General features: G+C 40.5%; 2 protein-coding genes across 2 annotated transcripts in view; both read left to right on the forward strand.

The window, feature by feature from the left end:
• Positions 1-26,026, forward strand: part of LOC146482336 (uncharacterized) — an 88,514-nt gene that overhangs the window by 57,816 nt on the left and 4,672 nt on the right. The window lies entirely within an intron of this gene.
• On the forward strand, positions 6,044-14,803 carry LOC146482338 (uncharacterized). Its single transcript, XM_085107172.1, has 2 exons — positions 6,044-6,093; positions 9,756-14,803. The coding sequence occupies exon 2, from the start codon at positions 9,780-9,782 to the stop codon at positions 13,464-13,466; it is 3,687 nt and encodes a 1,228-aa protein (XP_084963298.1). The 5' UTR covers positions 6,044-6,093; positions 9,756-9,779; the 3' UTR covers positions 13,467-14,803.

A 26,026-nucleotide genomic window follows, 5' to 3' on the forward strand; every position in this document is an offset into this window, starting at 1 on the left:
GTAACAGTATAGTAGGTCCTGACATCAGCCCTTCGAACGGCTGCCAATCCCCTAAATAACCTACTTATCAAATTAAGTTTACTTACTTACTTACTTATTATTATCAATTATTAGAGCCGTTACATTTTTGTCACTCCTACTCTGGCCATGTAGATTTCGATCCTCTTGGCAAATATCGGCCAATTTTAAATCTTCTCTGCCATCTGTCCACTGTACTAACATTGCAGTTTTAACTGTGTTTCGCTCATTCTGAGTGACTTCTTGTACAAGCACCCCTTTTCGTTAAAAAAAAAGTGATCCGGAAAGAACAAGTGCTACGGTTTGTTTCTTTGGGTTGTGGGGTTCCCTGCATCCGCAGGTCACTTAAAGTTAATGCAATAAAAACAGCAACATTTCCAATGCTTGAGATCTTAATTCTTTTGCTAAAGTTTGTAAACGCCAAAATGGTAGGTAACAGGCGCCAAGGCTTTTATGCACAAATTCAAATTGATGGCAGTTTCCGGTGAAGTCGTCCCTTATCTGAGCTGATTTTCCAAAAGGTGGCCGGAAAGTCAAAGGGCCACATCTAGCAGTTACCCCTCCCCTGACGCCCACCGCTGGCTGGACTTCTGCTTCAGCTACCCCAGAATACGTTACACTGTGAGAGGCTGCCTGGGTTTGATCTTTCACCCTAAAACAAACCGACATGTTCCTTAGTGACCACAAAAAGAAGTCTCTTTGACTGGGAAATGGCTGAAGAAAAAAATCCGGGGGGAACAACATAACCAGCCAATTCATACCCACCACTCCCTCCCCCTCCACCTTTGGGCTCCTGACCCTTCTAATGTCATCGGTTCTCAAGGCCAGACCCTAGCCTGTTTGCTGGCATGAGAGTCGACGCCCCCCCCCCCCCCCCTCCCACCACAAGTTTAACCCAGCGCAAGGCGTCGAAGTTTCTTGGCTGTTTTCAGCTCAAAGGCAGACTTCGCCTCCCTTTGAGCTGAAAACTTTAGCAACCTACTGGAAAATCAGCTCAGAGATAAAGCTCTTGTAACATTTTGTAGGGTCTTGGTGGCGGATCTAAGGTGAGGGGGACGGGGGGAGGGGTGGTCTGTGTCCACTACATTAAAACGAGAAGTTTTCATAAGGATTAAATCACAAGCGAATATGGTATTATTCCAATTGCGGCTGGTTTAGCTATAGGTTTTTTTGGATATTCATTAAAAGGAAAAATGTGGTTTTCCTAAGTTGCGGTCACATGACGATCTCTTCTCTAAAACAGTTTAGTGTTTTGAACTGAACGGCCATGGATGGAACATGTGTCCGGCAATTCACAGTACAAGCTGTGTTTTTCAGAGCCCTAATTCATATCCATGCAGGTCTGCACTTGCCCCGTGAGGTAGCGAGTTCGCGGCAAACGCCGCAGAAATGACCGAGCCCCTCGTGATTATGTCTACCCTATATCTGCCGCTAGCTGTTGTCAGTTTCCCAGCAAAATTGAGTAGTTTTACGTTAGTATCAAAGGCCGGAATTATTTTGTACTTTTCTCATCTACGTATTCACTTTTTTAAGAAAAGATAAACGTGAATCTCAGGTTTGCCGTTTGCCGTAAACGCGACTCTTAATCTCCCTACTATATAAAATAGTGTCATTTCCCTCGTCAGAAAAGGAGACGTTTGTATTGAGGTTATTTGTAATGTTGTGTCTTTATAATTTTTTTAGAACCTTGGACTTTTTTTATTTTTTCGTTTTCTTCCTAAGAAATCTAACAAGTCTGAAAGTATTTCCGAACATTTTCGGGTTATTTCTCTTCTTAGGTTTTGCTTTTCACTGTTATATAATCTAAACTGGAATTTCCGGTAAAAAGAAAATTGACTAAAAAAAAGGAGTGCATGCACATAATGACCCTACTGAGTTCTTTCCAGTGTAACCGGAACCGAAGTATGCTTCTTAATGTGACCTCATTTAATATAATTCAAATTGCACAAGCTAATGGTTCACACTGGTGTGTTACCACTAGGCTATTGTTATTGTTATTAAGGGTGCGTTCGATTGACCCTGTTACGGAATAGGAATACTTACAATAATGACAAGAAATCCCTCATCACAGGGTTTTTGGAGTTACAGTCCAGCCTTCCTGTTAACGGACACCCTTAGGAGCAAAAAAAGTGTCCGCTTATAGGAGGTTAAAAAGGCTAAAAATGGAGTGTTTGTATGTAGCTGAGAACATGACCAAGTGTCCACTTATGAGAGGTGTCCGCCTACGTGAGGTGGCCGTTAGGGGAGGTTGGACTGTACTGGAGTACAAAGTCGCTCTTTAAAAATGATCATGTGTCGGCGAATGTTTGCAGAAATGTTTTCGCTAATTTACTTAAAGAGAGAAATCTAAGTACTGTTTCGCTTATTCTTATTTCGGAATACAGTCAATGGAGCGCGATCTAAGAATTTACATGAATCGTCTTTTAAAGCGTTTTCTAAAATTATGTGCTCAAATTTCGACATAGCATTAAACTTTAATTGCCATTTTCAATCTCAGTATAGTTTTTTTCTTTTCTGTCAACAGGAATACTGAAATGTCTGGGTTTCAGGAAAGTTTAATAAAGAAAACCTATGTTTCATTGTTTCTCAGTTCAATCAGCCACAACCTACCTACCTTCCTTCCTTCCTTCCTTCCTTCGTTCCTTCCTTCCTTCGTTCCTTCCTTCCTTCGTTCCTGCCTTCCTTCGTTCCTTCGTTCCTTCGTTCCTTCGTTCCTTCGTTCCTTCGTTCGTTCATTCCTTCCTTCCTTCCTTCCTTCCTTCCTTCCTTCCTTCCTTCCTTCCTTCCTTCCTTCCTTCCTTCCTTCCTTCCTTCCTTCCTTCCTTCGTTCCTTCGTTCCTTCGTTCCTTCCTTCCTTCCTTCCTTCCTTCCTTCCTTCCTTCCTTCCTTCGTTCCTTCGGTCAGTCAATCAATCAGTCACTCATTCGTTCGTTCGTTCATTCGCTCGTTCGTTCTACCTTCATTCATTACGTGATCAATGTAACACTGATCTTGTTAACGTTTCAGGTGCATTATTTTTCCCAAATGCGATCATCAGGAATTGGGTAAAGATTTTGCTTGGCACTTGAGGTGGGGGTAAACGTGAATTTGAATGGAATTTTAAGAGGTTTGAAGAAGAGATAAAAGAAAGAAAACGATTTTTAAAACATCAACAGACATGACAGTTGATACCCACGTAAGAGCACTCCAGGTTTCTAGTGAACTAACTTGGTATCCGTCTATTAATTATTAACTACAAATTCTAATTTTAAAACTTCGCTAAATCTTCAATATTTCTTATTTCTCTTAATTTAACCAATCCTTCTAGAAAAACTATCTCCTCCCAAATATACCCAAAATTCACCTAACAAGATGCCCGTCTAATGGCATTACACGGAATGCTTAATGTAGCCCCAATTATTCCCCATTGTATGTTTCGCAGATATTTAAAAACAATCCTCCCTTGGCAATTGAAATAAATGTCTGAATGGTTTTATTCAGATATATTGCGTGATACTTATCGTTGTGTTACTAGGAATCATACCAGAAATAACTATGCAATAACGTCATGACCCCGCTGAACTGGTCTGGCCTCCTCTAGCTCTAATCCTTTGCGTTGATTATTCGATCTGTTTATTAAAGCGGAGTTTCTTTGCTGTGAACTCTCCCAATTTCCACCGTTTCAACTGTCGAGTACTACCTAGAAGTTATTATTTCGATTTACTGCTTGAAAAAGGTTTGTTTTCTCTCTGAAAACGGCAGATCAGAGTCTTAAATTCATACATGTGGCCGCCATTGAACAAAAACAACTATTCGAAGTGATGACTTGCTTTGACGTCACATCAACAACAACAACAACAACAACAAGCTTTATTTGCATGACTATAACAAATACAGTATTGCAAAAGCTATTCATAGCTAATAATTGATTCGTTAACTAATTCTTAAGATAACTTAAAATAAAATAAAATAAAGTAACTGAAGTCTTTGCTTATTTTAAACTTTTCATACAGTAGAAGTAATCTTTCCGGAGAGAAGTTTATCTCTCAATTCGAAGCACGAGAAAACAAATGAAATTAATTGAGTGTTTATAAAATAGTCTGTTGAGTTCATTATATGCGATAGTAAAGTTTCTTTTACTAATAGTCGTGTAAATGGCAGGCTAGGTTTTATTTTAGAAAAGAGGTAGAGCGGATAAGTGGGTCCCCTCCCTCGTGATATATGCGCCGATAAAAGATTTTGATTGGGCTGTTTTTGTTCGAGACAATCAGAACAATAAATCCCTTCTGGGAGAGGGTAGAATTTAATCAAGGTTTAATGAATAAATCAAATTATGATTTGACGTCACACAGGAAGGGATGAGTGGGTCCCCTCTCTCGTGATATGTGCCGAATAATAGATTTTGATTGGCCTGCTTTTGTTGAAGACAATCAGAACAATACATCCCCACTAGGGAGGACATATTTTAATGCATAAATTAATTTGTCGATTTGTGACTACGACGAAGAAAAAGATACCCGACCGAAACCTAGACACGTCATGCCCTGCGGGCATTCCGTGTAAAAATTCACAAAACACCCAACAACATAGATTTACGGGATAAGCAGAGAGTTTTTGGATTGCTTGAAACGTGAAAGAGAGATATTTCCATTAAACCGATTTTAAGCGGCATGGAAACGGCTTTCAGGTTTACCCCCGCCTTAAGACGAACATTTTCAAGAAATTCCTTAATGTAATCGACATCAACCTAAAAGATGTCAAGAAATCCACGAGTTCAAGACTTCTGTCAGAGTTGTGAGCGAAAACAGTAATTTTATAGACGTGAAAACTGCAAAGGACCGCGAACGATAATGCTGCTAGTTGACGTAGGACCTAAAAGAGACCTAATCAGCCAAAAATAAACTGTAACACAAACTGCAAGGCTGATACTACGTGAAAGAGTTGACTTTGCGAGACAACAACCCGACAGAAACCGACAAAACAGGGCTGCAACCGTGGACAGCTGTTTCGTTCTTACTGGAACTCGCCCGCGCGTTTTCACTTGTAACTACTTCAAATGGATGTATCTGGCATTATAAATTCGATTTAAATGTTAAGAAAGCTATGTTCTTGTCCCCCTTTAAGGTGGGGGTAAACGTAAATTTGAATGGAATTTTAAGAGGTTTGAAGAAGAGATAAAAGAAAGAAAATGATTTTTAAAACACCAACAGACAGTTGATACCCACGCAAGAGCACCCCAGATTACTAGTGGACTAACTTGGTATCCGTTTATTAATTATAACTACAAATTCTAATTTTAAAACTTCACTAAATCTTCAATATTTCTTTTTTCTCTTAACTTAACCAATCCTTCTAGAAAAACTATCTCCTCCCAAATATACCCAAAATTCACCTAAAATTCACAAAACACCCAACAACATAGATTTATGGGATAAGCAGAGAGTTTTTGGATTGCTTGAAACGTGAACGAAATATTTCCATTAAACCGATTTTAAGCGGCATGGAAACGGCTTTCAGGTTTACCCCCGCCTTAACTTCTGTGTCTTCTCTAAACGCTAAACGCAGTAACTATGATGCATAAAGTTGTTGACTGCGTGCATTCAACAGAGGAATGTGTAGCGTGACATGGTTGTAGCAACAAACAACAAGACTTTGCCCTTGTCATGTCTAGGAAATGTCGCCACTTTCGTGCTGCACGCAGAGTAAGAAGAACGTCACGCTATCTGTCACGTGAATATAGTCGCTCGCGAGTATCTACCGCAATAATAAAGTTTCTAAAGTTTGCGATTTTCACTATTCCAGGAACTCTTTACGAGATCTGGCTTTCTAACAAGCTCGCGGAATTTTAGTAAACATGTAATGGTGCAAAAAGATGTCGCCGAGAAGCGTTGACATGTGTCATGATTAAAATCGCGTGATCTGAACACGTGATGACTGAAAATAGACGAATACGTCATGTCTTGAAGTCGAAAGTGAAAGTCTATCAAATGTCCGCAGTGTTCATTTTCAGTGCAACAGTTCTCTTCTTACAATACTAATAACTGCTGCTTGCTGATATAGTTTACTCCGAAATATTAAGTGGAAACTTAGCAAACGGTAAGTATTCTTTATTACTGACGTTGGTTTCGCATTTATGACCCATTTATCCTCATTTATGGCTGACATTCCAAGTAAACTAGTACAATTCCTACCTTCTCCCATGACACTCAAGTCAGAAATTTGCATTTGTTTATTGAAGGTTTATTATATCAATCATGCTGCTTAAGATGGGACCGAAAACAAATCGTTTCCTTTGATTCATTCGACCACTTCGGTATAGCACTTGGCGACGGTACACTTTAGAGTCCAAACAAGAACGAATCGTGAAATTTGGTTCAATTAAACTTCGGAGTACGTATATTGATATTCAACTAAAAGCTATTTTAAGAGTGTAGTACATCATCTCATCATCTGTTGCTGTTTGTATTTCACCTTTGGTTTGTGAAGGGAAACATCCTATCAAATTAATATGTACTATTCTACTAAGAATGTCTCAATGCATTAAATGTTGGGGTGTCTAGAAAACGAAAGCAATGGTGCGGAAATTGAATAGCGAGTTTACGCAATAGGACGGCTGATTTGGTGGGACGGCAAAATTGTGCTTGTGTGACCAACATGACGGCCAAGTATTCATGACTCTAGATTGTAACATTCCTACCGCTCGTGGTTTTCAGGTTCTCACAGATGAGAGAACACCAGTTTTAATCGCAATCGCCTAAAAATGTGAAGGTACTAAGATGTCATGTTGATCACACGACGATATTTGACCATTCCCTTCCGTCAGCCGTCGTGTTGCGTATAACGTCAGGAGGACGTGTTGCCTTCGTGCAGACGTCTCCTATTTCCTTTTTTACGCACGGAAAAGTGCAATAGGAGACGTTTGCAAAGCTTCTGCAAGCATCCCAGAGGGCGTGACGTGACACAACAAGCGAAACTGGGGCGTTATTTGTCTCCTTCGCAGCCGTTGGAGGGAGCGTGTTGCGTGACGAGCTCAAACGAAGGCTGTGAAGGAGACTAGAGTGTTATGTGACTACAGACAAAACCAGACATTTGTAGCTTCCGGGGGCAACTGATTTTGAAGTGAATTATTAAAGCTCATCCAGTGGAATTTCCCAATTGCAATATATAATCCTCTTATTTTCGAGAGACACTGATTTTACAGCCACAACAGCAATTTTGCTTCCTCTTTTGTTTCGCAAGATCCGACATTCCTGCCATGCAAAAGGGAAGAGCTGTCTGTTGTCAACAATGCAGGAAACGCTAAAATCTTGAATTGAACATGCGTAGATCAGAGGCACAGCAACCACATAGGCACATATGCACGTGTGTTAACGTTCCCTTCTACAAACTGAAAATGGTTCCAAAAAAAAATGAATTAAAATAACCAAATAATCTTAGAATCTTTAGAAGATCGTCAGAAGATTTTTCTTGACCGCAGCTCGATGTATTTAGCGAGACAAAGCAAGAGATATCCAGTTTTAATCAGGTTATACTGGCTGCTTAAAAAGTCAACCTAAGGGGGTTAGCATTGGTATAGCCTCCCTCGCAGACCGTCTTTTGGCTCGTCACGCAATCTTTACTTCCAACCGTTGGTTTGTTGGGAGGAAAGATTGCGTGACGAGCCACAAGAGAGTGTTCGAGGGAGGCTAACCTTGGTAAGGTCCTCACTAATTTTGCAAATGTTAAGGTTACCGGTCAGTATAAAATGCAGACTGCAGACTGCAGACTGCAGATTGCAGACTGCAGACTGGGTATAAAATGCAGACTAGGTATAAAATGCAGACTGAGACCAGAGCCATCTCTTGTCAAATACAGGATACATTTCCGAGATCATCTCCCGCGAAATCGACCATATTTTTGACCCATTTCTCAACAGTTTGTTTTCTTTATCTCGATTAGGTAGCTTTCATTTCCTGAGGCCCTTTCTTCACAAAGAAGACTCCATATTAATCGCTTTGCATTAGTTCGTAAACAATTTTAATACGCCCATGACGGTTTTCATATTATAAGGAGGGAAACAGACTTGATTTCCGAGGGGGGCAAGCAATTTTAAATCGACAGATTTTAACTTGTTTCTTTGAATAAATAATGTCAAAGACATTGCATACCTTCAGTATTCTAGCAATACATGAACACATATTTTATTCAAAAAACATTATGTTACATCCACTTGCCGATGTCACCAATGTCATGTTGACGCAAAGCGGCGTAGGGGCCGACGCCGTGCAAAGTAAAGGTCATGTGTCCGCGTTATTGCTTACGTCATGATTTGGGGCTGTTTATTTCAATTCAAGGTTGACACTTTTCGAAAAGAATATATAAAAATGTCAATTTCATGGAAAAGGATCTTGACAGGCGATTGACACTAGTGTAAGTTAAGTTGAAAAATTCAAAATACATCCTATACTTGACGAAGAGACGGTTTTGGTCTCAGTCTGCATTTTATACCCAGTCTGCAGTCTGCAGTCTGCATTTTATACCTAGTCTGCATTTTATACCCAGTCTGCAGTCTGCATTTTATACTGACCGTTAAGGTTACCCGATACTTTCAGAGGTGTCTCGCGTTTAAGCGATGTAGCGCGTCCAGTTTAAACTGTAGATACCTAAACCCCTATAAACCCTTATAGAGCTGACTATCAAACCATACCAAGAATTTTGAAATACAATAAATTGTCGAATTTTCACGACCTCTAATTGCGTGCGTCCGAATCACCTTTTAAAAGCTACAAGTCAAAGTGAATTTTTGTTTTGCTAATTTAATTTGTTCCTCAGTTTCCGGACCCAAATCGCTAAAAAAAACGTGTCTGCGTTTTGCCATATTCAATCGCAGTGAAAAGTTATAGAGCATTTTCGAAATAGGATGAAAAAAATGTGGAGTAATCGTACAAAAATCGCTCTCGGAGAAAAAATAATTCGAAAGAAAAAATTCGCAGACACGTTTTTGTTGTTTATATGTTAAACTAGCTACTGTCCAAATTTGAAGGCAAACGATCTAATTCCTTTTGAGTTTTAGCTCTTTGAAGTGGCTCCTCCAAGTGAAAAAAATTTATTCGAGAAAACAGCGCTAAAAATTCGGCAATTCATTTTATTTCAAAATTCTTGGTTTAGTTGGATAGGCAGCTGTATAAACTTTAATTTGATATAAGGGTTCAGGTATCTACAGTTTAAACCGGACGCGCTACATCGCTTGGACGCGAGACACCTCTGAAGACACCTCTAAAGGTACCGGGTAACCTTAAGGACGGGCGTTTCTCTCTTTTCCAATATTTCGAAAAGCACGGCCTTTCTTCTTCAGGGTATGTTTGAGACTAACTCTTCGGCAAGATACGTTACAATTTTAAACAGTTACAATAGATACCTGAAAAAAGGCTAGAGTTACATAAACAAAAACGTTACAATTTGAAATTTGAAAATACAACTGGTAAATAAGTATAAGCTAACGTTACAACGTGGTAGACGAAAACAAAATACGTAACAATGAGTTAATTACATAACTTAGAAAGATGAAAGACGGGAAAAATGTTCATGTTTCATCTCTCCTATTAATACCTAAGGGTTCAATAGTTTGACCTCTGTCGATGAGGTATGCCTCTCTAGCTTTGCGTACACTGGATTTGATGGGTTCCTCGCTTTGACTTGTAGAACAGAGCGTCAGACCTTGAAACAACCCACCAAGAGTCCACCACGCGTTTTCTAACAGCAAAGTATTGTTTTTATAGAGCTATAAGTCATTCAAGCTGAATATGGCCACTGCAACAGAATTCAGCGATGAACAACTCAACTACTTCAGGATTTGCTATATCACCACTGATGTACTAGCCGAGGGTCTCCGAACAATCTTCAAACAGGAATGGGACAACCGCTACAGGACTACATTGGGTGAATGGAAGGACGAGCCAAGGAATGGATTGGATTTCTATAATAGGGAGTCTCCGCGAAACCAAAGAAGAAATGCGAAACTTTTAGCGACCATGAAAAACGGAAATCGAGCTGAGTGGGATTGCACCATGCTCTTTTACGCCATCTTGTACTCGGATTGTATAGGCAACGGTGTTAACGCAGTTGTCAAGTCAAATGTAGATGACCTCAGGACATTTCGTAATGAAGAATTTGCTCACATCCCACGAGGCGATCTCTCAGACCCAGAGTTTAATAATGCCATAACTAGAGTTGATGTTGCATTCCAAGCACTCGGCCTCTGCCCCTTGCGAATTAAGGAAATCAGAAACCAGGGAGGTTTTCCAACGGAGGAGTTGACAAAGATCTTGAAAAAGGTTGACGACCTCCATCAGGAACTTCAAGAGAAAGAAGAAGAAATTCAAGAAAAAGTAGCCGAACTTCAAGAAAAAGAAGACGAAAGAAAAGTTCTTGAAGATCAGCTTCGGAATGAAGTTTCGTCATTTTGCATTCTCCCTCCCAAGCCTTCACATGACGTTGCCGGTCGAGAAAATGAGGTGACTAAAATAACCCAACAGCTGAAAGAACTCAAAGAAGGCAACAAAAGCCGCTTAAGTTACCTTTACATCTCAGGCAATCCTGGAAGTGGCAAATCTCAGTTGGCCGGCCTCGTCGCAAAGAGATTTTTCCAAGAAGTCACAAACACAACATTTGTAATGACTCTTAATGCTGAAAGTCTTGACTCACTACTAGAATCGTTTGTCTCTTTCGCTCGACTGTTGAAGTGTTCAGAATATACAGTTGCAAACACCCTGAGTTCTAAGGATTCAGGAACAGAGGAGAAGATTGGAAGTCTGAAGACGTTAGTTAGCACAAAAGTTGAGCTCTACACGTCCTGGCTACTGGTAGTCGACAATGTTACCAGCATACCTCAAGTAAGTGTTCATTTGCCAGAGCCTGGGAACGAGCAGTGGTTAGGAGGACAAATGTTGATCACAACACAGGACACTGCTTCCATCCCTTTAACAAACTCTTTCATCAGCCACATCTCAGTTAGCGAGGGTATGGAGCTATCTGATGCCTCGGCCTTATTAGCCAAGCTTTCTGGTATCAGTGACAGTGAGATGGAAACAGAAGTCGCGCGGACATTAGACTATCAACCTCTTGCTTTAGCAAGTGCCGCTACATTTGTCAAACAAGTTCGAAAGAGCAAAGCATCTTCGAAATATGGCTGGAAAGATTACCTGGAAAAACTAGACAAAGGCCAGCGTGCTGACACCGAGAGCCTTCTTTCTGAGACAAACGCAAGCTATCCAAAATCCATGACTGCAGCGATTACATTAGCCGTGAAAAATGTGATGTTATCAGACAAAGTGTTAAATCACACATTCAGTTTTCTTTCACTCTGTTCACAACAACCATTAAACCTTGAAATTGTGGTCAACTACGTTCGGAATGCAGATGAGGAATTGAACAATGACGATATGATTCGAATGCGGATTCAAAGAAGCCAACTGCTGTTAATGGAAGAGGACGATAGTAATGTCTTCGTTCGCGCACACCAAGTTGTGCGCTATGTGATCAAATCTGAAACTCAAAACTCTTCGGATTGTGAAAATTGCAAAATCTATCATGGGGCGATTACATCTTTTTCTCTCTTCATAGATAATAACTCGTTAGTTGACCTTGAGTTTGTTGCTGAAAGCAGGCCTGTTGTCCCTCATTTAAAGTCTTTATGCACAGATATTCAATCTACTTATAACAGAGACGATATAGTTGAAGTCGTCGAAAACTTGACGTTGAATATAAGACGCTATCCACATTATTTCATTAGGTTTAGCAAGATATGTATTAACAATTGCGAGTTTAACACAGCAAAAGGGTTCCTGAATGTAGCTTTAAAATTACTTCAGCATGATGGCATCGATAGAGACGGAGATGCTTTAAGAGCCAATTCCCTTCTTGGCATTGTTCATCAAGAACTGGCTGAGTTTCATCACGCCCGACAGTGCCACGAGCTTGCTTTGGCTATTCGAATACAAAAGCTGGGAGCTCAACATGTCGATGTCGCCACTTCTTACAACAACTTGGCTACTGTACTCCATGACCAAGGGGACCTGGAGCAGGCGAAGGAGTATTATGAGCGTGCCCTGGCTATTGGAATACAAAAACTGGGAGCTCAACATGTCGATGTCGCCAGTTCTTATAACAACCTAGCTACTGTACTCCGTGCCCAAGGAGACCTGGAGAAGGCGAAGGAGTATCATGAGCGTGTCCTTGCTATTCAAATACAAAAACTGGGAGCTCAACATGTCGATGTCGCCAGTTCTTATGACAACTTGGCTACTGTACTCGGTGACCAAGGAAACCTGGAGAAGGCGAAGGAGTATCATGAGCGTGCCCTGGCTATTCGAAGGCAAAAACTGGGAGCTCAACATGTCGATGTCGCCAGTTCTTACAACAACTTGGCTGCTGTACTCCGTGCCCAAGGAGACCTGGAGAAGGCGAAGGAGTATCATGAGCGTGCCCTGGCTATTCGAATACAAAAACTGGGAGCTCAACATGTCGATGTCGCCAGTTCTTATAACAACTTGGCTACTGTACTCCATGCCCAAGGAGACCTGGAGAAGGCGAAGGAGTATCATGAGCGTGCCCTTGCTATTCGAATACATAAACAGGGAGCTCAACATGTCAATGTCGCCACTTCTTACAACAACTTGGCTAATTTATTAAGTGACCAAGAAGATCTGGAGAAGGCGAAGGAGTATCATGAGCGTGCCCTGGCTATTCGAATACATAAACAGGGAGCTCAACATGTCAATGTCGCCACTTCTTACAACAACTTGGCTAATGTATTAAGTGACCAAGAAGATCTGGAGAAGGCGAAGGAGTATCATGAGCGTGCCCTGGCTATTCGAATACAAAAACTGGGAGCTCAACATGTCGATGTCGCCAGTTCTTATGACAACTTGGCTATTGTACTCGGTGACCAAGGAGACCTGGAGAAGGCGAAGGAGTATCACGAGCGTGCCCTGGCTATTCGAATACAAAAACTGGGAAATCAACATGTCGATGTCGCCAGTTCTTATAACAACTTGGCTACTGTACTCCGTGCCCAAGGAGACCTGGAGAAGGCGAAGGAGTATTATGAGCGTGCCCTGGCTATTCGAATACATAAACAGGGAGCTCAACATGTCGATGTCGCCAGTTCTTATAACAACTTGGCTACTGTACTCCGTGCCCAAGGAGACCTGGATAAGGCGAAGGAGTATCATGAGCGTGCCCTGGCTATTCGAATACAAAAACTGGGAGCTCAACATGTCGATGTCGCCAGTTCTTATAACAACTTGGCTCGTTTATTCGAAGACCAAGGAGACCTGGAGTTGGCGAAGGAATATTTTGAGCGTGCGCTGACTATTTTGATGAATAAACATGGTCCTGAGCATCGTGTTGTAGCCACTGTTCAACGCAACTTGGAACGGTTATGTAAGAAACATAAAAGTAAGAAAGTTGCAGATTGCCAATTGCTGTGACTGCGGTCAAACCATGGTTTGTACGATTTTATGAGAATACTTGGATTTTGTGTTGTAAAGTTCGGACCAGAAGTATTTAATTGCGATGGAAAACGAATGCTTCGGGATGGAATACAATTTTAAATATAAATGAAAATTTATAAAAGGATGGCCAAGCTTGTCATGATTTCTTCCGGTTTTGTTTGGCTAACTTCGAGCTTTTGAAAACTTTAATTGTAATCTAATGCATATCCCATTCTTATATATAATGCTTCGGCGTGCCACGTGAGATATGCGCTAGATACGCCGCATACATATTAAAAGATTTTAACAGTTATTTAAAGTAATTCACGCGAGAAATTATTCTGCTGAATGATGAGGTCATTCGCCGGCCCAGGCCAAGATTGAAAAGGAGCCAAGTCTCTTTGGACATGCTCCAAGCTCATCACAACAATAAAGTGTGTTTGTTGCGGTTCAGTTTTATCCTGGGTTCAATATTTTTTCCCTTTGTTTTTGCATATGAGTATAAAAGAAATAGAAATAAAAATTGAACCACAACATGTTGTTTCGTAAGCATAGTCGAGCGAAACGTTAAACATGCCAAACTGTGCGGAAACTGAAAGCCTAGTTCTCTACGATCACGCGGGTCGAGTTATCGCGCGAGGATGTGACTTCTGCGCGCTTTTGCATGTTTCGCTTCTCGCCGACTGTCACTATCAGAATATAGGAACTACTCGTTACGTTACATCACCACACACAGGTCAGTGGTTTGCGTATGAGCTCCACTCAAGTCACGTGTCTGGACAGTATGACCCTTGAGGCTGGGGGTGTGTCGTATAAAATACATAGGGCTGGGATGCTGTTTTATAGCCTGACAGTCATAGCATACAATTTTTTTAAACGTGAACCTTTTTTTTGAAGTGTACTTGCATGCACAAGGTGCACATTAGATCAATTTAAGTTAAGTAGCACTTGTTGAAGAACTCAAATAGATTATCAAGGTGTGTTCAGTGGAGCACATATAATGAAGCCTACCAAACAAATTGTTGTCATCTGTAGTTTCTTCAAAACATATTTTATGAAAGAAGTAAAAATTGGTCAGGTTTGTCGGTCAGTGCTTGTTGACTGACTTATAATAGGTCCGAGTCAATACTGAATGATCATTGTTTCTAATACCGCAGACGATATACGAGAAACATTAGTTTAATGGGTTTTAATGCTTTCCATTCGGTTACTTTCTTTCGTAATGATGTAATTTTTTGTTCTTCTTTAAGTTTATAAACTTGACAGTTTTACAAATATTGTAACTATCTTTTTACGATCCTGTAAATAAAGCTACTTGTTTCACAAAACATGGATACCAAAGCATTTTATAAGGCGCAGAACATACTCATTCCTCTACACGAATAACCATAATTGTGACACCAATTCCAGGCTCTCGTGGTAGTAAAACTGAAGACTAAACCTCAAAACTTGATCTTACAAACGCCAGGAAAACTAGCGTCTCCTATTTCCTCTTAGTGGTAACAAGCCGGATCTCTTCTTCAAGTTCCTCTGAAAGGAAATTATAGTTACGTCTGTGCGCAGGATACAGGAAATGCTAAATTCAATTATTCAAGCTTCCGTAAAGTTTTGAACCCGTAAGGTATCAATTGAAATGTTTCGATGAAAGAAAGAAAGAAAGAAAGAAAAGAAAGAAAAGAAAGAAGAAAGAAAGCTGTTTCCGTTTTTGGACAAAATTAGCATTATTTGTTTCGTTCAGAAAATTTTGAGTAGTTACTCATAGAGGTGATAGGTTTTCTAAACTGTTAGTTTTTTAAAATCTGTACCCATTACTCAGCGGTTTAATGACGACATTTATATCACCTGTTATCAGCTGATAAAAATTTCGAGAGGCTCCTCCCGCAATTCTTGCCACTCAGACCGTGGCCTGAGTGGCCTACACTCAGGCGTTTATATAGAAATCTGGATTAATAAGCCCTGTGCTAAGCAAGTTCAAAAGCTGTTAAACAACAAGAGTAAAGCACAGAATATCGAGGACTCATTTATAGGGGGTTGAATCGACCTTCTCTGAGTTCGCAAATTACACTGCATTTAATTGCATTCAAACAATCGTTCGCCTACTCAAGTTGGTGGTCAACCATTTATCCATTTATAGGTCTTTATAAGCAATTCCGAAAGCATCAGTATGTCAGTCGTTCGACCTCTTTAAGCCTACAACCTCAGTTGAAAATAAACGAAGAAGCATGAACCTTGGGGAATAGTTCTACATAGTTTGGAATTACTGAGTGAGTCAATGACCATGGTTGGCTGAAGGCCGGGAAATGAATATGTAAACCAAGTGGGAAACAGGTCATTCATGCAGCGAAATGCTTATCTGATGATATATCAAAAACTAAATCAACAGCACCTCGAGTAGTTTACAGTGTAAAGACGTTAAGTTCGAAATTGGTTTCCAATATATTTGGATCATTAAAATCATGTTGAATATATATCTTATCACAAACAAACATTCTCAGAGGTGCCCGGATTGGACGCGAATCAGGCCATACGCCTGTCGTTATGTACCTTGGTGACGTAACAATTGTCACGAGCATAAGAACACCCATTTCATAAACAAGTTGATCTTGGTCTGAGGTGCTTATTGAAGTCTGAGATTGAGGAGGCCTTGGGCAGAGGTGGGACGTCAGCAAGTTTCCAAGCAATAGGGACTTTGCATTCGAGAAAAGAGCAGTGTAAGATGTCAGCGATGGGAACGGCAGGGATATCGGCGTATGTTTTTAGGACCCAGTTTGGTAAATCGTCAGGACCGCCAGCGCGAGAGTTTTTAATGACGTGGTGCCCTGGCGACCATGTATTGATTTACAGAAATAGGCTCGTCGTCGTCAGCTGTATCCACACGTACACTGTCGGACAGGAGCATGTTGTTTTATTGAATTCAGTTCCAGTAGAGAGATTTGGCATCGCGTATACGTGAGACACGAACGGCAAAAATGACCACGCGACCACGATTTACCCGCCATTTTTCGCGTTTGCCAGTTGCCGGTTGCTGTTTCTACTGACGTGAAAACAGGCTATTCCCCGTTTACCGTCTACGTCAGCACTATGTAAGTATTTCTTCCTTTTTTTGTTATACATATTATAAGTAGTTGATTGTTGGAAAAAAAGTACCCCAATAATTTTTTCCGGCAACTTCTACTAGGGCAAATTAAGTTTCATGTTTAAAAATCCTTTATAACTCACTCCTTACCGCACTTTTCTTCATGAGCTCGCCACAGTAAATCGCAAAACATCGAAACTCACAAAATCCCAGCTGAAGTCAAAAGGTTCACGCTACTTTACGTGAAAGGTAAAACACATAAACCAGGGCCGTAGCCAGAAAAAAATAATGACTGAGGCAATATCCATGGTTTAATTCCCGGCTTAGCAATTTAGGGTCTTTATGATGATTACGTTTAAACAAAACACTGGGATCAAACCTTATTTGACAAAAATTCTGCTAAGAGCCCTTAAGGTCATCTAGATCTAGAGATCGAGGTGAATTTTTTTTTTTTGGGGGGGGGGGGGGGAGGGGGCTATTTAAATGCTACTTTATGGGCTCTGTGCTCTTGTATGCGGCTGTTTAATGTGTTTGTTGGCTGTTTGTTTCTATAGGAAGGCTTTAGATAACAACGACCTAAACCAGGTTTGCTGACCAGAGATCTCGTGAAAAGAAGGGTTTATGGGGGGGGGGGGGGGGGGGGGCAGGCTCATGAAACTTGGTCTCGGCCGTTCTCATTTGAGGATTTTCATTTCTAAATGGCAACGAAGTTAGCTGTTAAATGCCAGTGCGATTCGCCTCTGCCCGCTAGCATGCCACCGCTGTAGAGGCTCGAGCGGGTCCACAGGGATTTCGCTGTGGACATAGGCTAATGCAAGGCCATTCAGCCTGTTAGAGCCCATCGATTAACGGCACCAGGTCTTCAACCTGTGGAGAGGGCTCAACCTGCGCTCGCACGAACAGCTTCCTGTACTTAGTGGTGCTGCCGCCTGTCCGGTTTTTGCCTCTACAATTAACTTCTTTCCGACCATCTCCGGTGGCTTTTTCACTGACACCACCATCTCTACCAGATGGAATGAAAGACAAAGTTGCTTCGCTGAATACGTCTAGTAATGCCAAAACAAGGTTAAATTTTGGTTCGATTATTGAGAAGAACTGAAAGCATGTTATGAGAGAAACTACTTTCCGCTTTCTTTGAAAAAAGCTGTTGATAGACACTGCATTTTCATAGATTTTTCTCACTCATAACAGAGTAGACAGAAGGCTCGAGAAATGGCGGAAAAATACATGAAAACAAGACAGTTTTCTTTGGGAAGTTGGCATGAATTTTTGCTTAATTTTTCTCACCTGTAATTCAGGGCACTGCCTGATTCGCGTTATCATTCAACATAATATCATGTTGCGTTAACATTTTTTTTTTTTACTTATTTAACTGTTTGTGAATTTGTCAACAATGACTGAGGCAAGTGCCTCGGTTTGCCTCATACTGGCTACGGCCCTGTAAACGCGATGCTAAATCTCTCTACTATAAAAATATTTGCGTGTATAAGTTACGCTGGTTCCATACGAATTAGTTCTCCGTGACAATTGTTTTGTGACAGTTTTTACTTGTTCGTGCGTGAGAGGTGAAAATTTTTCCCAAACAATTTTCCTTGATAACTAAGTTGTATTTACCTGTCTAAACAACTGACAAACTAACTTGAAAATTTTTTGGTGGCCGCAACACAGTCTTTTTCACACGAGCAAGTGTTACTTAAAACGTTTTCTAAAAATTTTTACTTAATCTCATGTAAAGAGTGAACGTGTTTATAACAAGTCATATTTGTCAGTGTAATCGACTGAAGAGGCTCCTTCAAGTTTCTTTTGTTGGCTGCTACAAGCAAGTCAGCATCTCCCTAGCTCGATACCTGTCTCTTGACGAATCTTATTGTTCAAGAATGCATGGCATGCCAGTTTTTCAACAAAGATACTTGTTAATAAAAGGAAAAACATTTGTTAAATTTTGTCGTATGCACGTACGTAGAAACAAAACTTATTGCATAAAACAAATGTTTGGTTTATCAACAGAGTTGATAACTTAAGGTTAATTGGCCACTTTCAAGCGATAGCCCTTCATTCGACAAAGGACTAACGCTCCAAACATCAGCACTCAAATCTCTTTACGGTGACCAGTTTACCTTTAATTCTAAACTCTGTTGATAAACCAAACATTCGTTTCTATTCTCCTCCGACGCAGCAACGCAGTTTCTTTAGAAACTAACCCCCTTATCATATAAAAAAAACTTGACAAGTAAAACTTCCAGTTCATTCGCGCAGCAAGTTTTGCCGCTTAAGTGAATTCCGTTTTGTCAGTGTGTTTGAACAAGTTGGCAAGCACTTGACGCGTTTTGGAGTAAACGCGAAAAAAAAAATTGTCATATAAAAGATAACATAACAAACATCTTTACGGTGATCAATTTACCTTTAATTATCAACTCTATTGATACAACCAAGCATTCGTTTCTACTCCCCACTGACGCAGCAACGCAGTTTCTTTAGAAACTAACCCCCTTATCATATAAATAATCTTAACAAGTAAGACTTACAGTTCGTTCGTGCAGCAAGTTTTGCCGCTTAAGTGAATTCCGTTTTGTCAGTGCGTTTGAACGAGTTGGCAAGCACTTGACGCATTTTAAAGTAAACGCAAAAAACAAACTTGTCATATAAAACATTATCAAAACCACGGCGCAACGCCATTCATTTATTCACCACTTATATGTTCAGCTTCTTCATTATATTTTTGTCACTCCTACTCAGGCCATGTAGATTTCGATCGTCTTGGCCAAATATCGGCCAATACTAAATCTTCTCTGTCATCCGTCCATTGTACTACCATTGCAGTTTTTACTGTTTCTCTCCTTCTGAGTGACTTCTTGTACAAGCCTTCCTTTTCGTTAAAAAGGTGCTCCGGAAAGAACAAGTGCTACGGTTTGTTTCTTTGCGTCGTGAGGTTCCCTGCATCCGAAGATCACTCAATGGAATAAAATAAACGTCACGGGTAAAAACAGGCTTGCTTAGCAACATTTTCAATGCTTGAGATCCTCATTCCTTTGCGAAAGTTAGTAAACGCTTAAAAGATAGGTGACAGGCGCCAAGGATTTTATGCACAAATTCAAATCAATGGCAGTTTCCCGGTAAGTCGTCCCATTTAAAGCTATCGTAACATGACATATTTTGTAGGGTGGTGGATCTAAGGTGGGGAGGGGGGAGGGTGGCTCGTTCCACTATTTTTAACCTTTAATTTTCATAAGGATTGAATCCCAAGCGAATATGTATTGATTCCAATTGTGGCTGGTTTAGCTATAGTTTTCTTTTTTAGATAATAATTATTAATTAGAACAAACACTGATGCTGAAGTTGCGGTCACATGACTATCTCTTCTCTAAAATATTTTAGTTGTTTGAATAAACGGTGATGGATCAAACATGTCTCAGGCCATTCACAGTACAAGCTGTGTTTTTCAGAGCCCTTATTCATATCCACGCAGGTCTGATCTTGTCCCGTGAGGTCATGAGTTCGCGGCAAACGGCAGAATTGACCGAGGACCTCGTGATTATGTTTACCCTATAATTGCCGCTCGCTGTTTTCAGTTTCTCAGTAAAATTGAGTAGTTTTACTTTAGTATCAAAGGCCGGAATTATTTTGTACATTTTTCATCTACGTATTCACTTTTTCAAGAAAAGATAAACGTGAATCTCAGGTTTGCCGTTTGCCGTAAACGCGACTCTTAATCTCCCTACTATATAAAATAGTGTCATTTCCCTCGTCAGAAAAGGAGACGTTTGTATTGTGGTTATTTGTAATGTTGTGTCTTTTTAATTTTCCTAGAACTTTGGGCTTTTCTGTTTTTTCGTTTTCTTCCTAAGAGATTTAACAAATCTGAAAGTATTTCCGAACATTTCCAGGTTAATTCTCTTCTCAGGTTTTGCTTTTCACTGTTATATAAGCTTAACTGGAATTACCGGTAAAAAGAAAATTGACTGAAAAAGAGGAGTGGTTCACATAATTAATATAAACTACTGAGTTCTTTCCAGTATAACCCGCGGAACCGAAGTAAACTTCGTAATATGACCTCATCTAAATTAATATAATTCAAATTACACAAGCAAATGGTTCACACTGGTGTGTTACCACTAGACTATTGCTATTGTTATTGTTAATGTTATTGTTATCAAGGGTTCGTTCGATTGACCCTATTCCCGAATAGGAATACATACAATGATGACAAGACATTCCTCATAAGAGGTTTTTGGAGTTACACGGACACCTTCCGTAGGCGGACACCTCCCGTAAACGGACACCCTTGGGGCCAGAAAAAATGTCCGCTTAAGAGAGGTGTCTGTCTACGGAAGGTGTCCGTTAGCGAAAGTTCGACTGTGCTGGAGTACAAAATCGCTCTTTAAAAATGATCATGTGTTGGCGAATGTTTGCAGAAATGTTTTCGTAAATCTAAGTACTGTTTCGCTTATTCACATTCCGGAATACAGTCAATCGAACGCGTTCTAAGAATTTACATGAATCGTTTTTTAAAGCGTTTTCTAAAATTATGTGCTCAAGGAATTTCGACATAGCATTAAACTTTAATTGCCATTTTCAATCTAAGTGTAATTTTTTTCTTTTCTGTGACCAGGAATACTGAAATGTCTGGGTTTCAGGGTAGTTTAATAAAGAAAACCTATGTTTCCAGGACAGCTACTCATTTCATTGTTTCTTCAATTAGCCACAACCTTCCTTCCTTCACTCGTTCGTTCCTTTAGTCAGTCCTTCCTTCCTTCCTTCCTTCCTTCCTTCCTTCCTTCCTTCCTTCCTTCCTTCCTTCATTCGTTCGTTTCTTCCGTCAGTCAATCAGTCAGTCATTCGTTCGTTCTTCCTTCATTCATTAAATGTAATTTTATCGTTTTACGTGATCAATGTAACACTGATCTTGTTAACGTTTCAGGTCCATTATTTTTCCCAAATGCGGTAATCAGGAATTGGATAAAGATTTTCCCTGGCACTTAACTTCTGTGTCTTCTCTAAACGCTAAACGCAGTAACTATGATGCATAAAGTTGTTGACTGCGTGCATTCAACAGAGAAATGTGTAGCGTGACATGGTTGTAACAACAAACAACGAGACTTTGCCCTTGTCATTTCTAGGAAATATCGTCACTTTCGTCCTGCACGCAGAGTAAGAAGAACGTCACGCTATCTTTCACGTGAACATAGTCGCTCGCGAGATTCTACCGCAAGAATAAAAGTTTCTAAATTATGCGATTTTCACTGTTCAAGGAACTCTTTATGAGATCTGGTTTTCTAACAAGCTCGCGGAATTTTAGTAAACATGTAATGGTGCAAAAAGATGTCGCCGAGAAGCGTTGACATGTGTCATGATTAAAATCGCGTGATCTGAACACGTGATGGCTGAAAATAGACAAATAAGTCGTGCCTTGAAGTCGAAAGTGAAAGTCTATCAAATGTCCGCATTGTTCATTTTCAGTGCAACAGTTCTCTTCTTATAATACTAATAACTGCTGCTTGCTGATATAGTTTACTCCGATATATTAAGCGGAAACGGTAAGTATTCTTTATTACTGACGTTGGTTTCGCATTTATGACCCATTTATCCTCATTTATGGCTGACATTCCAAGTAAACTAGATGACACTCAAGTCAGAAATTTGCGTCTGTTTATTGAAGGTTTATTATATCAATCGTGCTGCTTAAGATGGGACCGAAAACAAATCGTTTCCTTTGATTCATTCGTCCACTTCGGTATAGCACTTGGCGACGGTACACTTTAGAGTCGAAACAAGAACGAGTCATGAAATTTGGTTCTTAAACTTCGGAGTATGTAAATGAAATCATATCTGGTGTCAGTTGATCATTATCATTATACGGATCTTCAACTGAAAACTATTTTAAGAGTGTAGTACATCATCTGTTGCTGTTTGTATTTTACCTTTGGTTTGTGAAGGGAAACATCCTGTCAAATTAATATGTACTGTTCTACTAAGAATGTTTCAATGTATTAAATGTTGGGGTGTCTAGAAAACGAACGCGGAAATTGAATAGTGTCAGGAGGACGTGTCGCCTTCGTAAAGACGTCTCCTATTCCCGGCCTATTTCAACCTTTGTGACGCTCTAAAAAGTGCAATAGGAGACGTCTCCAAAGCTTCTGCAAGCATCCCAGAGGACGTGTCGTGACACAACAAGCGAAACTGGGGTGTTATTTGTTTCTTTAAAGCTGTCGGTTTGGGCTCGTCACGCAAAACCAACGATCGTGGTAGAGGGAGAACGTTACGTGACGAGCCCAGACGACGTCTGTCAAGGCCGGGAGCCTACAGAGCCTACAGAGCCTACAGAGGTCACTACAGACAAAGCCAGACATTTGGAGCTTCCACAGGCAACTGATTTTGAAGTGAATTTTAAAAGTTCATCCAGTGGAATTTCCCAGTTGCCATATATAATCCTCTTATTTTCGAGAGACACTGATTTTACACCACAACAGCAATTTTGCTTCCTCTTTCGTTTCGCAAAATCTGGCATTCCTGCCATGCAAAAGGGAACTGGGCTGTCTGTTGTCAACATTGGAGGAAACGCTAAAACCTTGAATTGAGCATGCGTTGATCAGAGGCACAGCAACCACATAGACACATATGCACGTGTGATCCCTTCTACGAAATGAAAATGGTTCCAAAAAAATAAATGAATTAAAAAAACCAAATAATCTTAGAATCCGTAGAAGATCTTCAGAAGATTTTTCTTGACCGCAGCTCGATGTATTTAGCGAGACAAAGCAAGAGATATCCTGTTTTAATCAGGTTATACTGGGTACTTAAAAAGTCAACCTAAGGGGGTTAGACCGTCTTTTGGCTCGTCACGTAATCTTTACTTCCAACCGTTGGTTTGTTGGGAGGAAAGATTGCGTGACGAGCTAAGCCACAACAGTGTCTTTTAGGGAGGCCAACCTTGGTAAGGTCCTCACTAATTTTGCAAATGTTAAGGACGGGCGTTTCTCTCTTTCCCCTTTCCCGGCCTCAGAACACAAACGGGCGGAATTCTGTAAATCATTGGACTGCAAAACAGCCGTATTTCTGCGTTTGGTCGAAATGCGAGGTCTCGTCATGCGAAAGGTCTGGAGTGAGGGTGGAGACGTAGAGTGAGACTGGGGAGAGATGCTAAAAATACGACTGTCTGCTTTGCATATATTAAATTCGTTTCGAATTTCCCATTCCTCGAGCAACGGGAAATTCCCATTGCTAAATTGTGACGTGAGATGACAAATCATGTTCATAACTCCTCATCAGAGATGATGATTCGGATCTGCTCGCGAGCAGAAGGAAGCTGCTGAGTCGCTCCTTGATTTCGTGTGCTGCCAACGGGCTTTGGTAAAAGCCTTATTTATCAACTGTTTGTTTTGGCGAAGAACAAATCAGATCAAGGAATAGAGAACGCCGACAATCATTGTTATCTGTTAGCTGAAAAGCATAACAGAAGAGCAGATAGCGGCTGTTTGCCAACTTCGTTTTGACTCTGAAACCACAGGCGTCCCAAGCTCACGTTTAGAGAAAGCGAAAAATAAATTATCTATTTATTCATATATGCGTCAGGGCTGTGTGAGTTGAAACGTGGCCTTTTGAACCTTTCATCTTACGCGGTGTTAGGTTACATGAGAACCGTTGAGAATTTGAGCGCTTTATAAGACGTTGTATGGGGAATAAAATATCGTTCATTTAGAACGCTAAATACATTAAAATATCCTCATTTTTTACGTAAGATGATTAAAAAAAACTCACCTCTTGTGTGTCCGTAGTGCTTTTTCGTTATTTTCGCTGTTTTCGCGGTTTTCACTCCTTCATATTAAAGACGGAGTCTTATGAAGGAGAGAACAGTGGTGGCATAAAAAGCCCAAAACAGCGAAAATATCGAAAAAGCACTACGGACACACAAGAGGTGAGTTTTTTTTAATCATCTTACGTAAAAAATGAGGATATTTTAATGTATTTAGCGTTCTAAATGAACGATATTTTATTCCCCATACAACGTCTTATAAAGCGCTCAAATTCTCAACGGTTCTCATGTAACCTAACACCGCGTAAGATGAAAGGTCACGTTCCAACTCACACAGCCGTGACGCATATATGAATACAATAGATAATTAATTTTTCGCTTTCTCTAAACGTAAGCTTGGGACACCTGTGCTGAAACTCTAACCGCTATTCGGGAGATCACCGCTTAAACAGCCTTGGACAAAACATTCAGGACTTCCTTCATTTTAAAGAGAATGTTGAAAACAGCCTTCCAATCCTTTCGACGTGAAACAACCTTCACCAAATTTTCTTGGTCGCTTCGATCATATATATATGACCGACTTCTTAGAGAAAACCGAAGTTTAAATGGCTCTGTTCCGCTGGGGAGTTATGTTTTCAATGCCAGGAAAATCGACAGGAATATTTTCCTTCTCACCTACTGTAGTGGAGTTGTCAATTGATTGACACCTCAACGACATTTTTCAACCCCCAGGTCAGGACGAATTCATTATATGGAAGGGTTCTTCTCTCGCCTCACACGCCCTGCGGGCGTGGTAGGCTCGCGCTTCGCGCGCGAGAATTCGCGCATTCACAAAAAAACGACGACTCTTTTGCAGTCTAGTAAATCATGCAATCTGGTTGGCTCCGAGTGCGGGCGGAATTTTTCGATTTCGTCCACGACCCCGAGCGGATTTATTGCGTGACTTATTACAAGACCTGGGACTTGTTATCTTTTGCAAAAAAAACTAAAAATGTTATTCACCGGCCAAGGTTGGTGAGTATTGCGAAAAACTGTGCCCTCTGTCTTGAGTACGGCCCTTGGCCGGCACAGTTTTTCCCAATACGGATCGGCTGAGCTCTGTCCGTTGATTAACATGTATCAGTGTAAGGCTGCACATGGAGCTGACGGTCGTGCCTTTTGCTAACTTGAAATCCATGCTCGTTAACTAAAAATCGCTTAAAATGTAGCTTATTCAATTATTAAATATTAATTCCTGAAAAGATTATCGCGGACAAGGTCAGAAAAAGCTTTTTTGTGCCTGTTGTTTTCAAAATTTTCTGGACGGGGGCGGTGGATGCCCCTAGACCCCACCAGCCGTGCGCGATTTTTACCCCTCTATGTCTACACTGCGCAATAAGCTGCAATAGTCTAGCTACGCCCCTGTAGATCATGTTCTATTTCCGATACTTTCTCTTACATTCTTAAAGTTACCCTATACCTTTAGAGGTGTCTTGCGTCCAAGCGATGTAGCACGTCCAGTTTAAACTGTAGATACCTAAGCCCCTACATCAAATTAAAGCTTATAGAGCTGGCTATCAAACTGTACCAAGATTTTTGAAATAAAATTAATTGCCGAATTTTTAGCACTGTTTTCTGAAATAAATATTTTTACTTAGAGGGGACACTTTGAATTTGTTCATTTGCCTTCAAATTTGGACAGTAGCTAGTTTAACACATAAACAACAAAATCGTGTCAGTGAATATTTTCTC

The sequence above is a fragment of the Pavona decussata genome, unplaced genomic scaffold (genome assembly GCF_977016875.1).
Source record: "Pavona decussata unplaced genomic scaffold, jaPavDecu1.1 SCAFFOLD_46, whole genome shotgun sequence".
Lineage (NCBI taxonomy): Eukaryota > Metazoa > Cnidaria > Anthozoa > Scleractinia > Agariciidae > Pavona > Pavona decussata.